Here is a 19,372-nt window from a genome sequence, read left to right on the forward strand (position 1 = left end):
ATGTACTGTGCTTTTCTGTTTATATGATAATCATGTGTCATGTGAAACATGTGGGCAGTATGGCATTACATTATGAGTAACATCAATGGTTTTATTTTAATTTAAATATAGTTGACATACACTATTATGTCTCTGGTGTACAACGTAGGGATTCAACATTTATATACACTACAAAGTGATCAACATGATAAATCTAGCTACCATCTGTCACTGTATAAAGTTGTTACGATATGATTAACTATATTCTCTATGGTGTATATTGCATCCTTCTGTCTTATTTTATCACTGGAAATTTGTACCTTTAATCCCTTTCCCCTATTTTACCCATCTCCCACCCTTCTCCCCTCTGGCAACCACCAGGTTATTATCTGTATCTTTTTTTTTTTTTTTTTTTTTTAGATTCCACATATACATATACACACCACATATTCTTTATCCATTTATCTATTGATGGATATTTAGGTTGCTTCCACACCTTGGCTATTGTACATGATGCTACAGTGAACATAGGGGTATGTATATCTTTTGGAATTAGTGTTTTCATCTTCTTCACATGAATACTCAGAAGTGGAACTAGGGAGTCCTATGGTAGTTTTATTTTAAATTTTTTGAAGAACCTCCATATTGTTTTCCATTGTGTCTGTATCATTTTGCTTTCCACCAGCAGTGCACTAGGGTTCCTTCCCTAGGTTTCTCCGCATATTCACCAATACTGGTTATTTCTTGTCTTCAGTAATAGCCATTCCAACAGATGTTATGTGGTATCTTCTTGGTGTTTTGATTTGCATTTCCCTGATGATGAGTGACCCTGAGCATCTTTCTATGTGTGTGTTGACCATGTGTTTGTCATCTTTTGAGAAATGCCTATTCAAGTCCTTTGCTCATTTTTTAAAAAAGATTTTTTGGGGACAGGGTATTGAATTGTATGAGTTCTTTATATATTTTGGATAATAACCAACCCCTTATTAGTTATTCCATTTGCAAACATCTTCTCTGATTCAGTGGGTTGAGCTTTCATTTCCTTGATGGTTTCTTTCACTGTGCAATCTGTGTGATATAATCTCATTTTTGCTTTTGTTTCCCTTGCCTGAGAAGATAGATCTAAAGAAATATTTCTGAGATCAGTATAAAAGAGCTTACTGCCTATGCCCTCTTCCAGAAATGTTATGGTTTCTAGTTTTACATTTAAATCTTTAATCCATTTGAGTTTACTTTTTAATATGGTATAACAAGGTGGCCCTGTTTCATTTTATGTGTAGCTATCCAGTTTTCCTAACACCATTACTCGAAGAGATTGTCTTTTTTCCCACTGCCTATTTTTGCCTCCTTTGTCAAAGATTAATTGACTGTATAAGTGTACGTTTATTTTTGGACTCTATTCTGTTCCATTGGTCTGTGTGTCCATTTTTGTATCAGCACCATACTGTTTTGATTACTATAGCCTTGTTGTATAGTTTGAAATCACAGAGTGTAATGCCTCCAACTTTCTTTTCTCAAGATTGCTTTGGGTATTGCAAGTCTTTTGTGGTTCCATGCAAATGTTAGGATTTTTTGTTGTAGTGCCATGAAAAAATGCCATTGGCATTTTGATAGGGATGGCATTGAATAACATCAGTAATTTCAGTTGAAATTAGAAGTTGCATTTTTCCCTAAAAATATTCCGGTACTTGTTAAGCGTGTTTACAATGCTGTGTGTCCTCAATGAACCTCATGAAGCCCGTCCCTCAAGTCTCCTACAGGAGACAAACATTTAAATGTACAAATACTGATACAATTAAAAGTTATGAGAAATTTGTAAAGGGAAATTTCTTGAGCTTGTGTGAAGGCTTCTCTGAGGAAGTAACATTGAAAAAGGATTTTTAATTCGCAATAACTACTAGGTGAGTATTAATGGGATATTAAACCAAAGCAAAAGGCAAATGAGGGTTATTGTTTGGGTTTTAATCTGTGACCTAATTTTTGTTGCTTTAGGCCTGGGTCAGTTCTAAATTGCCACATAGAAGTAGGGGTTATTATTTGGAGCCTCCTTTCACACAGGAAGAATGAGGGATAGATGACTAGTGTTGCAAAAAGACATTGTATATTAAAATAATAAATTGCAGCATCACTTATTTTCCTCTAAGTATTCTCTTTAGTGGTGTAGGGGATGAAAAACTTGCCTGATTATTGGGTAAAAAATAGCATTTATGAATTTTAGACCTATGCCATTTAAATGAGAATTTCACTCTGGCATGTATGAACCAGTCACGAGGACAGTATTGTGTTGCATTCTATTAAAATCTTATTATACATATTGTATCATTTTTAAATGATAAAAACCTATTTTCATGAACTTTTAAATTAATAGTTCCAAACCTTCTTGACTTTTTTCTCTCTAATACCGACCAGGCTATTTTCAATTAAATGCTTCTTTGTAACCTCCAATCCAATAGGTTCCATAAATTCTTAGGACTGAAGAAATTGAGTACCATTTGTCCTCTTTCAAATAATAGATGAGATGTGAAATGGGTTGGATGGTATATGAGTCTCTGGAGGATACTTTAGAATAGGATGTGGGTTTGTAGAGTTTCAAGTAGCAAATTAGTTTAAAACTGATTAACATTTCTCTTTTTTAAACTGAGGCATATTAGGCGACTGTATTGGAGGAGGGGGGACTCACCCAAATTTTGGCCCTTTTTGTACATCTGAAACCACCTGGAAAGAAATGTATCAGAGTAATTGTAGTTTGCCAACCCTTTCACAACCATGGAAAGCAAATCAATTTCATATGACTTGAATACTTAGAAATTATTTTTTAAGGTTTCTGTTTCTTTCATTCAAGAGTAACAGAAAGAATTCTATCTAAATAAAGAAACATGAATGATATTTTGAATGACCTTATTTCCTCAACCACATTCCCCTTCCTTGATTTTTTTTTAATCTCTACTCTCAACACAACAGAAGCTCTGACGGGAAAAGATACTGTGGGTGTAAAAGGAGCTAGGCCAACGGCAGGTGGGTGGCCTTTTCTGGAAGACTACAACAAATTATGCCCATTTTGTTCCAAATAGTATGAAATTAGGTATTATGTAAGAGAAAAGGAGGCTGAGTTGATATAAACATTTTAATTTACACATACATTAAGGGGAGTCATGGTGCTTCCGCAAATTAAATGTATCAGCAGTGTAGCAACCATCCGTCTTCACTGTTGTAAGATAGTTCTCCATAGATTTCTTATGTTCTTCACAGCTCAGCCTCTGAGTAAAGAGTGAATAGCTTTTACCCTGAGACATTTGCTCACTAATTCCAGATTAAGCATCCTCTCTTCCTTCCTCCTATCATCTCTCTCTGGAGTTGAAGAGAAGCAGGTGTACCAGCAGTTTATAAGAGCTAGGCTCCTAATGTCTGGGATCCTTCTCTATGGTACTACCCACTTCACGTGGAGGGGACACCTGGGCATCATCATGTTGCCCCTGGGAATTGCGGAACCAGTGGAAGGTATTTTTCTGGCTGGTGCTCTTTGCTGTCCCTCTAAATCAAGGACCTGGTATGTGTCTGTGAAACAGTGGCAGTCTGCCTTGTTAGTCTGCAAATAGGGTAAACTCTCAGATCCTTCATGGTCTTTGACCTAACATGCACAAGGAATTGCAAACTCAGATGCCTATGGGAACCAGGCAAGAGACAGGAATCGGAAGTCTGTCAGGTGTTAAATAATAAATGACAGCTGACACTCAGCCTCAGAGTTATGTTTTTGTTTTTGTTTTTAATTATAAAACTGAGCTTTATTATTGCTGCTTTCAAGTCCTTCACAAAGAAACATTAGTCATTATAGTTGTACCAAATAGCAACTCTGTAGCCAAGGATTTGCCAGCAGTTCCATTTCAGACCCTATTTTTGAAGATTTTTATATCAAAAGTAAAATATTTGCTTTAGGGTAAAATTGCAATGAGTATTCTCAACCCAGGAGCATGTTGCTTTGCTTCCTATTTTAAGAAAATCTTCCTAAAGTGTTAGTTTTCCCTGAAGACTTTCATTTATATCTTACCTGATGTGAAGATTCTCAAAATTAAGGTTCAATTTATTAATTATCTAGACTCTAATTATAAAAAAGTGGCAGTCTCCTAAACTCAAAATTTTCCTTCTAAGCTGTATGTGAATCATCCATGAAAATGGGAAATGAGGGTAGCATGGATAAATAAAGGACCTCATAAATTCCAAAACTTCATGTAGATTAGTAATTTTCTTCTTTCATTTTCCTGTTATTTTTTTAATATAATTTATTGTCATGTTCACTAACATACAGTGTATCCAGTGTGCTCTTGGCTTTGGGAGTAGATTCCTGTGATTTGTCGCTTACATGAAACACCCAGTGCTTATCCCAACAACTGCCCTCCTCAATGCCCATCACCCATTTTCCCCGCTTCCCCCACCCCTGCTTCCTTCCACCCTAGTTGTCACCATTTAATCTTTTCTGTCCTAGATGGTGAGAAACCAGCAGGATGGACTTTTTTTTTCTTCTTTTTGGTTACCATGGAAACACTTGGCATAATACCGAAGCACACAGTCATTGACGAATAAAAAAATCTTAGCAGGTCATATATGACATTGCCTGACATTAGCTCAGAAGAAATATGGTAAAATATGGTAATAAGAAATATGGTGAAAAGCCAAAATAACAACAAAAATTTTGCCATGATTTTTTTCCCAAATAGGGTCTTACACAGATGAGTCAGACATCAGATGTTTTCTTTTAAGTAATTCTTTTATAGTGCTTGTCCTACTAACCTGTGTCCCAGCATGTTATTTCATCTCTGCTAGTGCCGTTATTTTATTTTTTATTATCCATTTCTGTGTTCAATGTATACACAATTTAGTTAGAGCTTTGTGGCCCATGTCTAATGATAAATGGTTTTCACATGTATATACAAATATACAAATTGGAAAACTCTAATTATTTTGCACTTTTTTTTTTGTATGTGATGTGGCCAGAAACATACAAGAAAAGAGATTCAGAAAACTAAAATTTGCCGGGAAGAAATCTAAGTTTTATTTCATAGAGTTTAGTTTCAAGGTTATATAAAAACTCCAACAATGATTTAAAAACCTTTTTACGTTGGGGCACCTGGGTGGCTCAGTCAGTTGACCATCAGACTCTTGATATCAGCTCAGGTCATGATCCCAGGGTCATGGAATCAAGCCTCTGAACATGGAGCCTGCTTAAGATTCTCTCTCTCCCTCTGCCCCTTTCCCCCACTCATGCTTTGTGTCTAAAACAAAGACAGCAAAACAAAACAAAACCCTTTTTTATGTTGAATCTATTTCCCTAAGTATTAGCCTAGAAAGTTTGGGATCCTAAAGTGGCTTCCTATGAGCCCCTAAAATTATAGGTTATGTGGTAAAATATTGGTGAGTTGTCTGAATGAGTTTATAGGAGTTTGGCTACCTCAGCTGTTAGTCAACTATAAAATACATGGGAAAAGAGAATTTTATAATGTCTTTCATTTTCTTTGTTTCTGCATTTGTAATTATGGAAATAGTAAATGAAAATAAGTGGGCATCACTAAGAAGAGTAAGGAAAAACAGATACTCTCTGGAAAATTATTAGTGGATAGCAAGAGAATTTTCATAGCTAAATTTAAAAATACATTGAGATACTTGGGATTACTACGTGCTAATTATAAAATGCCATGCATGAAATTAGCAATTCAGGAAACAGTGAAAATACTACTTAAGATAATGATGATTTATGGCAATAAATAGAATAGAATAAATGTAAAATAGTATAGAATAGAATAAATGTAAAATAGTATAGAATAAATGTTTTTATTTGTTTATTGAGGTAGAGTGCATGTAATTAAAATTCACCTGTTTAGGTGAGCAGCTCTATGAATTTCAGCGAACTTACACACTTGTGTAACCACCACCACAACTAGGACAGTATTTCCATCATCCCCCCAGATTCCCCATTCCTTTTTGTCATCAATGACCTTCCTCCCCACACAGCCCCTGGCAACACTAATCTGATTTCTTTATCCGTAGTTCTTCCTGCTCTACATTGTTGTATAAATGGTTTCATCAAGCACGTAGCCTTTTGTGTCTGGCTTCTCCCACTTCGTATAATGCTTTTGAGATTCACAGCTGTTGTTATATGTACCATTAGTTTCTTTTTATTGCTGAGTGGAATCCCGTTGTAAAGATTTCCCATAAGTTGCCTTACTGTTTACCAGTTGAGGGATATTTGGATTGTTTTCAGCTTTTGGAGACTATAAATAAAGCTTGTATAAACTTTGTGAACAGGTTTTTGTTTGTTTGGTATGTCTTCATTTCTCTTGGATAAGCAATATTTATGTGTGGGATTGCCACATTATAGGGAAGTGTGTTTAATTTTAAAAGAAACTGAAAAACCATTTTTCAAAGTGGCTGTGCCATTTTAGATTCCCATCAACAATGCATTGGAGTTCTAGATGCTTCATGTTGGGTGTGTGTGTGTGTGTGTGTGTGTGTGTGTGTGTGTGTGTTTGTATGTACACACATTTTAATTTCAAAGAAGTCCTTTCTTTCAAGTCTTTCTGAAGATGCATTATAGTAAAAATTGATATATTCTTGAATTTTGTGTTCTTTTACAAACACGGGATGGCTAAAGTAGTAGGTGTCAGGGGGAGTTAATGCCATTTTTTCTTTCTTATGAGTTAATTCACCCACATATATACATATATGTGTCAGTAAATTGAAAATATTATAGTAAGATTATGATTAAATTGTGTGTTACACATATACAATGACAGTAGTTTCCAGATCATTTAAAATGTTTGGTCAGTAATTCAGAGATTCCTAAATATAGAGACAGATGAGTTCAGGCAAGTCTTTAGACCCTTGTTAATCTTTGGTTATAGTAAAACTAAAAGTTGCAATATAGTTGACAAGGCCATTCTGTCTTTAGTTGGAGCATCTAGATGTGGCAGCCCATGAAGAGAACAACTTAGAAGGGCTGGATGACTTTACAAAATTTCCAAGCCAGTGATAGTTCTAATGTAAATAGAATTGGTCTCTACAGATAATTCGGGTCATTTAGACCAAACTGGAATTTTCAGTTGCCCTTTAAGTAATTCAGTAAGGTACTAATGGCACTTAAGAGTGAAATGTGGCTTCTCTGATTTCTAAAATGGCAATACCGCCCTGCATACAATAATGTTTGTGTTTTAATATCCTTCCATTTATTCTGGGAAAAACACCAGAAATGAAAGTGAATTTTCCAGAACAGAGACACTTGGGTTTGTTCTTTTTTTGTGTGACTATTTTCTTAGGACTAGTTTCCTAGGCTAACATGCCAAGCTTTTTGCAAAACCACATTTAATATAGGGCAAAGGTAGAATTAAGCTTGAACATTCGTAACTTTTTCTCAAGATGTGATGTGTTATCAAATAGGCTTTTTTTTAAATGGCTGACTTAATTTAATATTCAAAAGAGGCTGGAACTGCAAATATACATACAAACTGAGAGTTTTAGTATTTTAAGTGGAAGCTGTTGTTTATTCTCAAGAATGCTAACATTTAGAGGGTTCAGAAATTGAATATATTTTGGCAAAAATTGTGATTACATTGTGTCTTAGTGCAAGACCCAAGTGTCTTCTGCCTCAAATTATTTTTGTGTCTTCTTATTGGTATCTAAATGTGAGACAAGCACTCTCAAAATGCTTCTCACGTAATATACAGTGAACTCCAGAAAAAAGCTTTGTGCAAATAGCATCCACTCGGATGCTGCTTACCTGGTACGGCCCACAAATGAGAAAATTTGTAATTTTCACAAATGGTCCATTTAGAAAAAAAATTTTTTTAATGTGCATTTATTTTTGAGAGAGAGAGACAGAGTGTGAGCGGGGGAGGGGCAGACAGAGAGGGAGACACAGAATCCAAAGCAGGCTCGAGACTCTGAGCTATCAGCACAGAGCATGAGGGGTGAGATCATAACCTGAGCCCAAGTCAGATGCTCAACTGCTCATTCGACTGAGCCACCTAGGTGCCCCTCAAATGGCCCAGTTTTTAAATTTGTGGCTACATAATGGCAAAAAAAGAAATACTTTGGAACAGTTGAGCCCATACTCTCATGTGGAGCTATGTTATGTGTATATCCCCCAAGTTAGCTTACAGATACTTTTATGTATAAGAATGGTACTTTCCATAAACTTTGAGATTTTGATATCAATTTTCTATCCTTTCTCAATAAGCTATTCTATTCATGAGCAGTGTGACAAAAGCAGTGTTTCTTATTATTTACCCTAATTTTTCCATTTTCTTGCATCTTCTGAGTCTTTGTTACAATGTCCTATGTTGTATTGCAGTGGGATAGACATACTGGTCCAGGGAATTTGTTAGTAATCAGTCTTTGCATATGCTTTTTTCCTATTGTTTACCCAACTGCAGTCTTTGTTTTTAATAGAACAAAAAATATTTTCTTACAGTGTGTTCTGCTAAATCCTGACTGCTGTTTTTTAGTTTATTAGAATAATTGTATGATTTCGTACTGAGTATTCTTTCTGCATTTTTGTTTTCCTGGCCTGTATTATTCTTTGATTCATGATTGTGGATAGCACTGTTAAATAAATGTTCCTCAGGCAATATTAGGTGGGTTATATTTGCCCATTAGTTGGATCCATAAACTTTTCCCACATTGATTGATTTCCTTACTGACAAATTACGGAGAAAATTCTGGTAGTTCTCAAGAAACACTAGGAAGTTGGGGGAAGATGTCAAGAGGTTTGGGGTCAGTAATTTGATCTTTTAAAACTTTCTCCAATTGAGACATCAATAAATCATGTGAGATAACTTTGAATAGAAGCACAGAATTTAAAAAAAAATGAAATAAAATTTCAGCTTCTACATATAGCATCTGTGAGGAAAAAATGAAAACAGGAACGTATATTCACATAACAGTGGAAGAAAAAAATGTTTTTTAAGTTTGAGTTTGCTTGAAGTTCTTCATTATTAAACTATAGCAGGATTCCTATTCAGTATGCAACTGAATTTGCATAGGTATTAAAATAATTTATCATGATTAATTCTATTATAGTAAATTTCAGCCCTAATCACAATCTGCCATATACTGTAGTGGTTTGTCAGTATTTCATATTTTACTGGAATTTTGGTGGAATTGCAGCTCCTGTAACAGCACAGATGTCATCTGAGTTCCCCATGATTAATGTGGTTCTGAAGGAGATCTAATAACCATTAGCCAGTTTCATAAAGTGTTACAGAATAAGGTCAGCGTGGGAAAAATTTTAAAGTCTTAAGAATGTACATTCTAGGGGCGCCTGGGTGGCGCAGTCGGTTAAGCGTCCGACTTCAGCCAGGTCACGATCTCGCGGTCCGTGAGTTCGAGCCCCGCGTCAGGCTCTGGGCTGATGGCTCGGAGCCTGGAGCCTGTTTCCGATTCTGTGTCTCCCTCTCTCTCTGCCCCTCCCCCGTTCATGCTCTGTCTCTCTCTGTCCCAAAAATAAATAAATAAATAAATAAAAAAAAAAAAAAAAAAAAAAAGAATGTACATTCTAGCAAGTACCTGTGGCCACAAATTGGATTTCTTGAACAATGAGGAGATTTAACCTTGGAAACAGATGAACTCCTTGGGCAAAGGTGGGAAGAGGAGACTGTGATTTGCCTTCAGATACTTAAAGGATCATGAAAAAATATGGCAAGTCTAGAACTAAAGGTTGAAAGTTATAGGGAAGTAGATATACATTTGATATGTTATAGTTTCAGAAAATCGCCGGAAACACGCTGGGCTTCATGGGTCTAATGGGCCCAAGAAGCAAAGGAGCTTCCTGTTGCTGGAAGCATCTAGGTAGAGCCAAGGTGCCTACTAATAGATACTACTGGAATTTTTGTTTTCAGTGGTTCAGAAGAAAATTTTGTTTAAGTAAATTCTGATTTTTTTTCTACCGTGAGTTTCCATAAATTAAAATCCTTCACAATATCAACAAATTTCTTATATTTTTCTTAGATTTTGGTGGAGGCTTCAGTAGGAGATGGCTTCACCGGAGACATTGCAATTGATGATTTGTCATTCATGGATTGTACCCTTTACCCTGGTAAGGAAGAATATTTAATTTTTTTTAAATTTTATGTATTTATTTTCAGAGAGAGAGAGAGAGAGAGAGAGAGAGAGAGCAAGCACGAGTTGGGGAGGGACAGAGAGAGAGGGAGAGAAGGAGTCCTAAGCAGGCTCTGCACTGTCAGCACGGAGCCTGACAGAGGACTCAAACCCATGAACTATGAGATCATGACCTGAGCCAAAGTCGGGTGTTTAACTGACTGAGTCACCTGGGTGCCCCAGGAAGAATATTTTAATATATGAGCATTTTCAAACCTGTTTACTTGGGAAAAAAAACTGTCAAGGAAATCAGTATTTCATTTCTGTAAGTTTTCTAAATATACCCTCACTTCTGTTCTACTAATCTGTTAACGCTGGGAGAAATTATTGAGAATCTGCTGGTAATTAGTCTTAACGTCTTTGCAAACATAGTACAGAGGTTTGAATCAGCTGTGCTTATGTCTCATCACATGGAAAACACTAGGAAATCACATCTGAAGTTAAACAGTAACATCATTATATTTGAGGGGTTATATAACCCAAACTGGTTGCCTTATAATTACATTGTTTTGGAGACTTTGTTGATCTCAGTTACCTTCAGAGTTGTTTTACTGTCAGGTTACGTGAAATATTCCTAAGGATTGTTGTGAACCATTTCTTCTCTGTATCACACATTTCTTTTATTTAAAAACAAATATATGTTTCCCATATTTATATCTCCATTCTCAACCTTTAACCTGAAATCCATACTTCTATACTACCTACCTACTCAACATCTCAATTGAGATGTTTAGTAGACACCTCAAAGACGATAAAGGAAAATAGCCTAAAACAAGCTATGATAAACTCAAATAAAACTAACACCAACACCCTGGGCGAAACCCATTCCAGGCCAGTGCATAGTGCTCTAATAGGACTGGGCATCAAGCTCTTGGTGGATAATCCTGGTGCTGAGTTGGAGGCTCTTACATTGCATGGCAAGAGGGAGCAGTTTCCTTCCTGAAGGGATCAGAAGCATGTTCATTTAAAAATCAGTCGCAATAATCCATGTAGAGAGCACGCTTGAGTGCTGAAAAGTTCACCTTCATCCGTGAGCCATCACTGTAGTGTTATCGGTCAGAAGGGCACCAGCCTCTCCCAGACATCATCGGGGGGCCGATTCCAGTTGTCTTAGTTGTGTACATGTGACTCAGCTCTGTTCCTCTATCTCATCATCCTGGCAGGTTTAATGGCTTTAACTCCTCTGTGCAGTGGTTTCCACAGAGCTCTGCAGAAAGCCAAATCCTTCCCCGGATAAAGCCAGCAAAAAGGAGATCAGAATTCAACAATTTACCCTCATCTCTCAATGGCTGCAAGTAAATTCTTGATTACTAATTGGCCGCTCGATCCTGCCATTCTTCCATGCCTCCCTCTCTCAGTAAATGACAGCCTCTTTCTAGTTGCTTACTTTCATTACAAATCTGGTTAGCCACTAGCTTCAAATATATCCAAAGCTGACTACTTCTTAGTACTCTTCCCTTAGTGCCAGCCACCATCGTCTCTGCATGGATTGTTAGATTGTCTTTTAGATGATCTCTGCTTTTACCCCTGAACTGTATAATCGATTCTCAATACAGCAGGCAGAATGATCTTTTTCACACTTAGATAAGACCATGTCATCCTGTCTTCAGAGTCTACCAATAACATCCTATCACCTTCAGAGCCAAAGCCAGACTTCTGCAGTAGCTTCCATGACTGGTCCCCTCATCCCTTCTGGAATTCGCCTTCTACCACTGTGCCTCCACTTGACTTCTCTCCACTACAAGGCCTCTTGGCTAATCCTTCAACACTCTAGTCCATTTGTGCCTCAGGGCATTTACACCTTCTTTTCCCTCATCCTGGATTGTGCTGCACCCAGATATGCACTTGACTCCCTTCCTTACTTCTTTCTGATCTGCCCCAAAGTTTCTTCTTTAGTAAAGACCTCTCTGAACACTACACTACACTACATTACACACACATATACAGTTCACAGTCTCTTCCTTGTCTAACATTTTCTATCTCCTTCCCCTGTGTTATTTTTCTCTATAACACCTATCACCCTTATAGTTTTATTTCTGTTTTCCCCAACAGTGGTAACTGCATGACGGCAGGAATTTTATCTGATCACTGCCTTATCTCCAGAAACTTAAACAGTATCTGGCATGTAATATTACTCAATACACATTTGTTGGATAAATGGGTGGATAGATAGATGCTTTTATCTTTTGAAGTACTTTATATGCCTTTGGTATGTATTTTAGTTTATTATTGCTAGAATATTAATTATTTTTATGTGCAAGATTCTGTTATATGCCAGATTTGTTGAAAGCCAAAGCTCAGTGGCTTATAACTACAAGCATTTAATTTTTGCTCTCAACTATGTGGGTGGGCATAAAACAATAATGGAAAGAGTATATGTTTCTTGTCCATAGCTCTTTATAAATCTATAAAGCAAGCTTCAAGCTGTGTATTTCTGTTGCTTGTGTTTATCTGGGACCAAAGCTAAAGGATGAGGGTCTTATCTGACATTTTGTTGTCGAGCAGAAGAGTGGGAAAAAAGAAAGCGCCCTTAACGCTTCTGGTGAGACGTGGTATGCATTATGTCTGCTCATGTCCAGTGACTGGAGCAAGTCATGTGGGCAAGCCTAACGAGGGGGAAGCATCCTCTACAATAAGAAGCTTGGCAAGGGTAGGGAATACAGACGGTCCTTATGAGAGAGAGAGCGAGAGCTGATAAATGGCACAATAATATAGTTTACCACTCGTATGTATCATCTTATATAATCCTCTAACCTTTTAAGAGTCTAGAATAATGTCTAGTCCTTTGCAGGTGAAGAGATATTAAATGTTGGATAGGATTGATGTTTCTGTTATCCCAGTTTTATGGAGCAAGCTGAGAAGGGGATCATCCGCCCAAGGCTACCTAACTAGAAAGTGGCAAAGTACATCTGCTTCTTTGGACCACAGTGCTAACCACTGGCATACCACACATCAAATACACTAACCTCTAAAGGAAGACAATACAATTTCTACTTTATAGATACGAACAATTAAACCGCACAAGAGACCTGGATGAAAATACCCAGTTGAGGGAAAGAATGGGAGTTTCACTTAAGTGTGTTTGGTTTTAGTGACCAGGGTTTTCCCACATGGCCTCCAACTCTGAACTTATGGAGCATCACTGTGACCCCCGTGGCAGAGGGGAACATGAAAGAATACAGAAAGGGAAAACAAGTTGTGGTTGATCCTGTTGCTACTCCAGTTATCTTGATAATTAGATTCTGTGACCAATGGTTCCAAAGGAGAGGGAGAAGAGCTGCCAGACCTAGGGGCAGAGATGAGAAATATCAGTTACAGACCATGAGTCCTGGTTTTCTCGTTCAAGTTTTGGAAGAAAAATATGGACTTTAAAAAGCTGCCTGAACTGTGTGGTTTTAACATTGGCTTCATAGCAAAAGAAACATTGGGTTGAAACCACAAAGCCTGTTGAAGCTATAGGTTTCATAGAGGAATTTGATGTAATCTTGCCATCAGATGAAAATAAAAGCAAAAATGGTCAATAAAAATATTGCTCTTGGTGATTACCAGTTTTTTTTCTCCTGTTAGCTGACATGGGATCAGCACTTACAGATTCACTTACAGACGTTGATTTGTTTTCAATATAAACTGATGATTTATTTACAGCATTTTTCCTCCTTGGCTAACAAAACAAAATAAAGCAAAAACTTATAAAGCACATACACACAGATGCAAAATATTGACCTGATCCCCCAGTGTGTGGATTGGCTCATTCCCTACAACTTTTATTTTATACTCAAAGTGACCGTAAGGAGTCACTTATTTCTTTTTTACCTGTTCCCTCAAAATCAACCTCTTTCCTTCATTCCTTCTTGTTCCTTCTAATGACATCACTGTTCTTTAGCAACCCAGGCTTGAAATTCCACAGCATTCTTTGCCATTCCCTTTAAAACTGCTCACTTGCAAATCCTGCTGACCTGTCTCCAAAATATTTCTCCCATCTCTTCTGTTTTTTCCCCTTGTTACCTTGGTTCAGAGTAGCGTTGACTTGAATGGTAAGCTTTTTAACCGCAAACTTTTACTAATTTTACCCCCAAAGTATGTGTGCTATAAATTAGGTTCTTTTCACTTTTTCCCAGAACATCAATTATGCGCTTTTCCAGGTCAGCTCTTTCTCCTTTTCTAACTTCTGGTTGTTTCTAACTTAATTTTCAAATCCATTCTCTATTATGGATTGTACCTTCTTTGTTTCAATACTTTGATGAATATAGATTCTTGTTTTAAAACTAATCCAGGAGGATACTGGAGAGAAGACTTTTTAGGCAAGGTTAATCACATTTCTAGGGAAAGTAGACAAACTTAGCCATGCAATAGAATCCTGTGAATTTTTTGGCATCAGTGTATGATGATGTCACTCATTTCCAGAGTATGTAATAATGGAGAATGATGGCAAGGTTAAATCCCCTCACTTTGAATCCGATCTTCAGAGTAGATCTTAAGTAAGAATTGTTGCCAGACAACATTCAGATTTAAATATAAGTATCCCAAAGAATTATCTGTTTTGCACTCTTCTTTTGTCCAAACTACATTAGAAAAGCAAGACTAGTGTTCCCTTCAGAAGAACACATATGACAGTTTTCTATCTTGCACCAAGGGTTATTTGTGAGATAATTGGGTTATTTGTAAAACTAAAGCCATAACTACATGGCTTCACAACATACTGCTTACAAACTGGGAAAAACACTGCCCAAACACTTTTCATCCATCCTATTCTAAAAATTTAGACTTCCACATTATCAGAATTATTACTTGCTACAAATATCAATTATTAGAATGAATATCAGCATCCCAAGATTTTAGTGTTTTATTTCTCTCAGGCAAATTGTTACTAAGTCAGCGACATGTCTTGCAGCTGATGATGGCTTAAAACTGAGAAGGTAACCGTAGGATGCTTCAGCACAATTTTTCTGATGTCTTCTCCCACCCGCTGAATGGTTTTGGTTGTTTTCGTTGTTAAACTGATTGATTTGGTTGAATTCTTGGCATCCCTCCTCATTAACCTCAATGTCTCATCAGCTTTATCTATAAGTGCTTGTTGAGGGCTCCTTTCTTTCTGCAAACAGTAATGTTTGTTTCAGTGGGAATGAAAAGGCAAGGGAAAAAGTATGGGTACTTTTGTCTTCACTTTTAAGATCTCACCAGCAGCTTTTTACCTTATAATATTAAGCTGCTTGGTGTGTTTGTTACATTTGCCTCAGAACAATACATCCCATAAAAGCACTGGTGTTAAGGTCTTTCTACCATATTTTTCTAAAGGGAATACAATACATACCCCGAAAAAATACAAATTATTGGAAATATTTACAGTTTGATAAAAGACTTCAAGGGAACATCAAGAAATTTGACACTCATGATTGCAGTCTTAAATATTCTGGTTTTAGCATGTTTGGAGTAGTCTGGCAAAATATAGGAAGTTTATAGGAATATTAGCAATATACAGAAATATATAGAAAATATATAGGAAAAAAGTTGGCCAAAGCCTGTGGTCCATTCAATTTAGTATTTTAATTGTGCTTCTAGAAAATGAAATTGGACAACTAAGTAACTTAATCTATTTTAAAGTTAAAAATTTACAATTTTGTCGTCTTTTATCTGAGAGAAATGCTAAATACCAAAAATGGACAAGGCTGTTAAAATACTTAGATTTTAGCTTGAAAATTGTTCAACTACTACTTCAGTCTATTTGTAGTCACTTTGATATACAATATAGTGTCTGTAAAGATGGCAAATACTTTGTACCACCTAGAAAATTTCATTGAATGCATGGGTGAAAGCAACAGTGTTTCTAAAGAGCTGATTTGTCGTTGCAGACGAGAAAAAAGACACCTCCAAAATATGTGGCAAACAGTGTATCACATAGCTGTTATAAATTCTATTCAAAGAATAGCTAACTTTTAGCAAAACCTACTCCTGGAAAGGAGACCTTATACAGACATTCAGTACATTTATGCTGAATGTAGTTGTTTCGCCTTGTGGGTAGGACTATATTACTGTGTTCGGTGCAAAAGAAAAAAAAATACACTTTTACCCTGGAGATATTTCAGATTTTTAAATTTTCTGAAGATTGATCATGTTTAAACCTCAAGTAGACTTTTAGATTTTTTAAATTAAATATATATCTTACCATCAGAAGTCCCAGGAAAACCGTAGACATTGTTCCCTGGAGATAGATGAAGATCAACTAGACATATCAGTCAAAAAGTTCACATATTTATGGTACGTTGAAGCTGGCAATAATTTATTAAGGACTAGAAGTGTTAAAATACCGGTTTTATTTTCTTAATTACCAATGTGGGAATGGCTGTAGGGAGTGGAGTCTCATATAAAATAAATGGAAAATCTGTTTTATCAGAAAGATTACATTAGGGTAGCACGAAGTATACTTGCTACAAGCATTCACAGAGCAAGAACTTAGAATACTGAGTCCCTCTGGAGCCTGAGTCATCTACCTATGAGGACAGGTGCACAGGTGCGTTGGTTTCCCTGTGGCTTAGGGATGTGGAAGAAGATCAGCTCAAACCAGACTAATCTCTGCTTCTTAGTGTAAATTTCAGTCATTTACATTTCACCTTTGCAGTTTTGTTTAATATGCAAAGTTTTTTGTGGTATTTTGTTCAAAGACACTGAACTCTATCATTGCCATCAACTCTAGCCTTTTAAGCAATTATAGGTTAAAAATAACTGTCATAGCTTTTGCAATGGACTGAATGTTTGTAGGCTCCCAATATTCATATGTTGAAGCCCTCACACCCAATGTGATGGTATTTGGAGGTGGGACCTTTTAGGGGTAATTAGGACTAGAGTAGGTCATGAAAAGTGCTGCCCTCATGGTGGGATTAGTGCTCTTATTAGAAAAGGAGAGACGTAAGATCTCTCTCTCTCTCTCTCTGTCTATCTCTGTCTCTCTCTCTCTCTCTCTCTCTCTCTCTCTGCATGAGTATACAAAGCCATGAGAGGACATACGCAGAATCCGAGAATCCAACCATGCTGTCACCCTGATCTTGGACTTTCAGCCTCCATAACTCTGACAAATAAATTGTTGTTTAAGCCACCCAGTCTACAGTATTCTGTTATAGCAGTCCAAACTAAGATAGGCTTATTGTTCTAGATATGTTTCACTATTAAAATTGTTCAAAATTCATATTTAAAAAATTAACAAAACTTATCCATATACTACATGAAGTAATTTCTAGTATCCCCTGAGTTAGAGTATGATACTTTAGGAAATACTGCTTGAGGTCATTGCAGAGTAAAACAAGTTGACTTTCATGGTCATTAGATGAAAGTCTGGGCCATCTTCACAGGCCGGAGAATGTGTCAGAAAGCTTGCAATCCTTTGCATGCCTCAGTTTCCAAACTGAGTCTTGGCCTAACGATGTTTCAGGCCTCTGTTTTTCTTGTGCATGCCAGATGCCAAGGAGTCAGGCACACACAACTCCATACTTATAAACACCACCGTTTCCAAAGTTTGGCTCAGGAGTAAGAGACACTTCCTCTGTTTACTCTTAAATACAAACATATTGGACTTACTTGGTTTTTAAGATGTACTCATTCTGGCAGAATAACAAGGAATAATGAGGACAGGACAAAGAATTTCAGGATCTTCCAATTTCTTTTTACAGTACTGGTCCTTTTACCTATCATTCCTGGCTCACTTCTGATAGACTAAATGAGCTGTCTCTGTTTATCCTGAGCATTGGCTCATCAACCATCTTTTTCTAAGACATCCACTCATGTTCATGATATCTTCTTAAGGGGAACTATTACCTCATTTAAATTGAAATCAGGCCTAAGAATGCAAATATGACAACTGGTTTTAATAATATGGCAGACCAGGTGATCTGAACACTACGATACTGTATACACCTAGAAATGTCAAACACGCATTTATTTAAATGTTAAATTGAGCTTAAAAAAGAGAAATCTCCAGATGAGAGGAACCAAATATGGAAAAATAGAACAGGAGACATAATATGACTGTCAAAATTAAGAAGAAAATATAGAATAGATGAGAGGGAGGAAAAGGGTAAAATGAAACCCAAGAGTGAATCCTAATGTCAGTTGTGGAAAACCAACAATGGATTGCTGAGTTTGCAAGGAAGGCCTGGGCATGCATACCTGTTCTCTTAGTTTCCTCTTTTCTTTTTGGAGCTAGTTAGCTGAAGAGGGCATGAAATCTGCTTCACTTCTTTCTGTAGTTCTCAATGGTAAGCTTCCCTACAGGAAGAGCTGGAAGTTTTCAGCACAGGTTATAACCTAGGCTGTTTCTTTCATGAGTTTTATATGTTAAAAGACCACTTGTCTATAGGTATAAATCATTTTCATCATTATCAATTTCATTATCAATCATTATCATTCATCAATATCATTACCAATATCATTATCATAACAAGTTGATATTTTGATCTCCCATCTGCTTCAGTCTTAGCTCTTAATTACTGCAAAACTTGAGCTAAGAAAGAAAGTACTACTTATTGGATTTTCCTCAGATTCCCAATAGCACCTGAATCCCCAGTCCTCTGGGTACCGGATGTTTGATATTGCTCAGGTCTCTGCTCTTTTCTCCAAACCCTGTGCTTTGGTTTATTAGTTCCCTGGGATTAAAGTAAAAGATTCACTCTTCTCTTCTGTGTCAGAACCACCTGCAAATCATTCTTCACACTAATGCTAGAAAAGTATTTCTTACAGTGGAAATTGTATACCTTGGCATTTCTCTACCAGTTTTTGTATTTATTTCAAGCCCTAAATTGGACCCACTTAGCCCTTTATGATGTGGTAATTTTCTACTGTCTAGTTCCACATCTAGTGACTGTCTTATGCATTCTTACTCTATCACGAGATGTTCTCTGTGCCAAACTCTCACAGTTTTGTGAAACAAAAAACAACAGGCCAGTATATTTTTCTGCCTTCACACAAATCTTCTCTTATCATCCAAAAAGACCTTGTACCTTTTTTCATCTTGGCAGTAACTCATCATCCTTTAAAGCTAAAAACTTTTAACTTAAGCATTACTTTTCTGGAAGTCTTCCATTTGTCCATCTGTTCATTTACTGTGTCATCCATTCATCCATCTTTCCACCCATCTCTTAACTCATTCTACAGTGATTGTCTACCCACCATGTACTGTGGTCTGGGAATTGTGCTATGAATGCAGGAGTAAAAGGGTAGGTGTCGTTCTTCCCCCCATGGCGTCATAATCTGTATCATAAAC

General features: G+C 36.7%; 1 protein-coding gene across 1 annotated transcript in view; it reads left to right on the forward strand.

Annotated features, from left to right (window-relative positions):
* The window catches only part of MALRD1 (MAM and LDL receptor class A domain containing 1), a 788,164-nt gene that overhangs the window by 248,215 nt on the left and 520,577 nt on the right, over positions 1 to 19,372 (forward strand). The window contains exon 20 of the mRNA XM_049626634.1: positions 9,973 to 10,060. Within this exon, the coding sequence (XP_049482591.1) occupies positions 9,973 to 10,060 (88 nt within the window). The remainder of the gene's footprint in view (positions 1 to 9,972; positions 10,061 to 19,372) is intronic.

Source organism: Panthera uncia, chromosome B4 (assembly GCF_023721935.1).
Source record: "Panthera uncia isolate 11264 chromosome B4, Puncia_PCG_1.0, whole genome shotgun sequence".
Classification (NCBI taxonomy): Eukaryota; Metazoa; Chordata; class Mammalia; order Carnivora; family Felidae; genus Panthera; species Panthera uncia.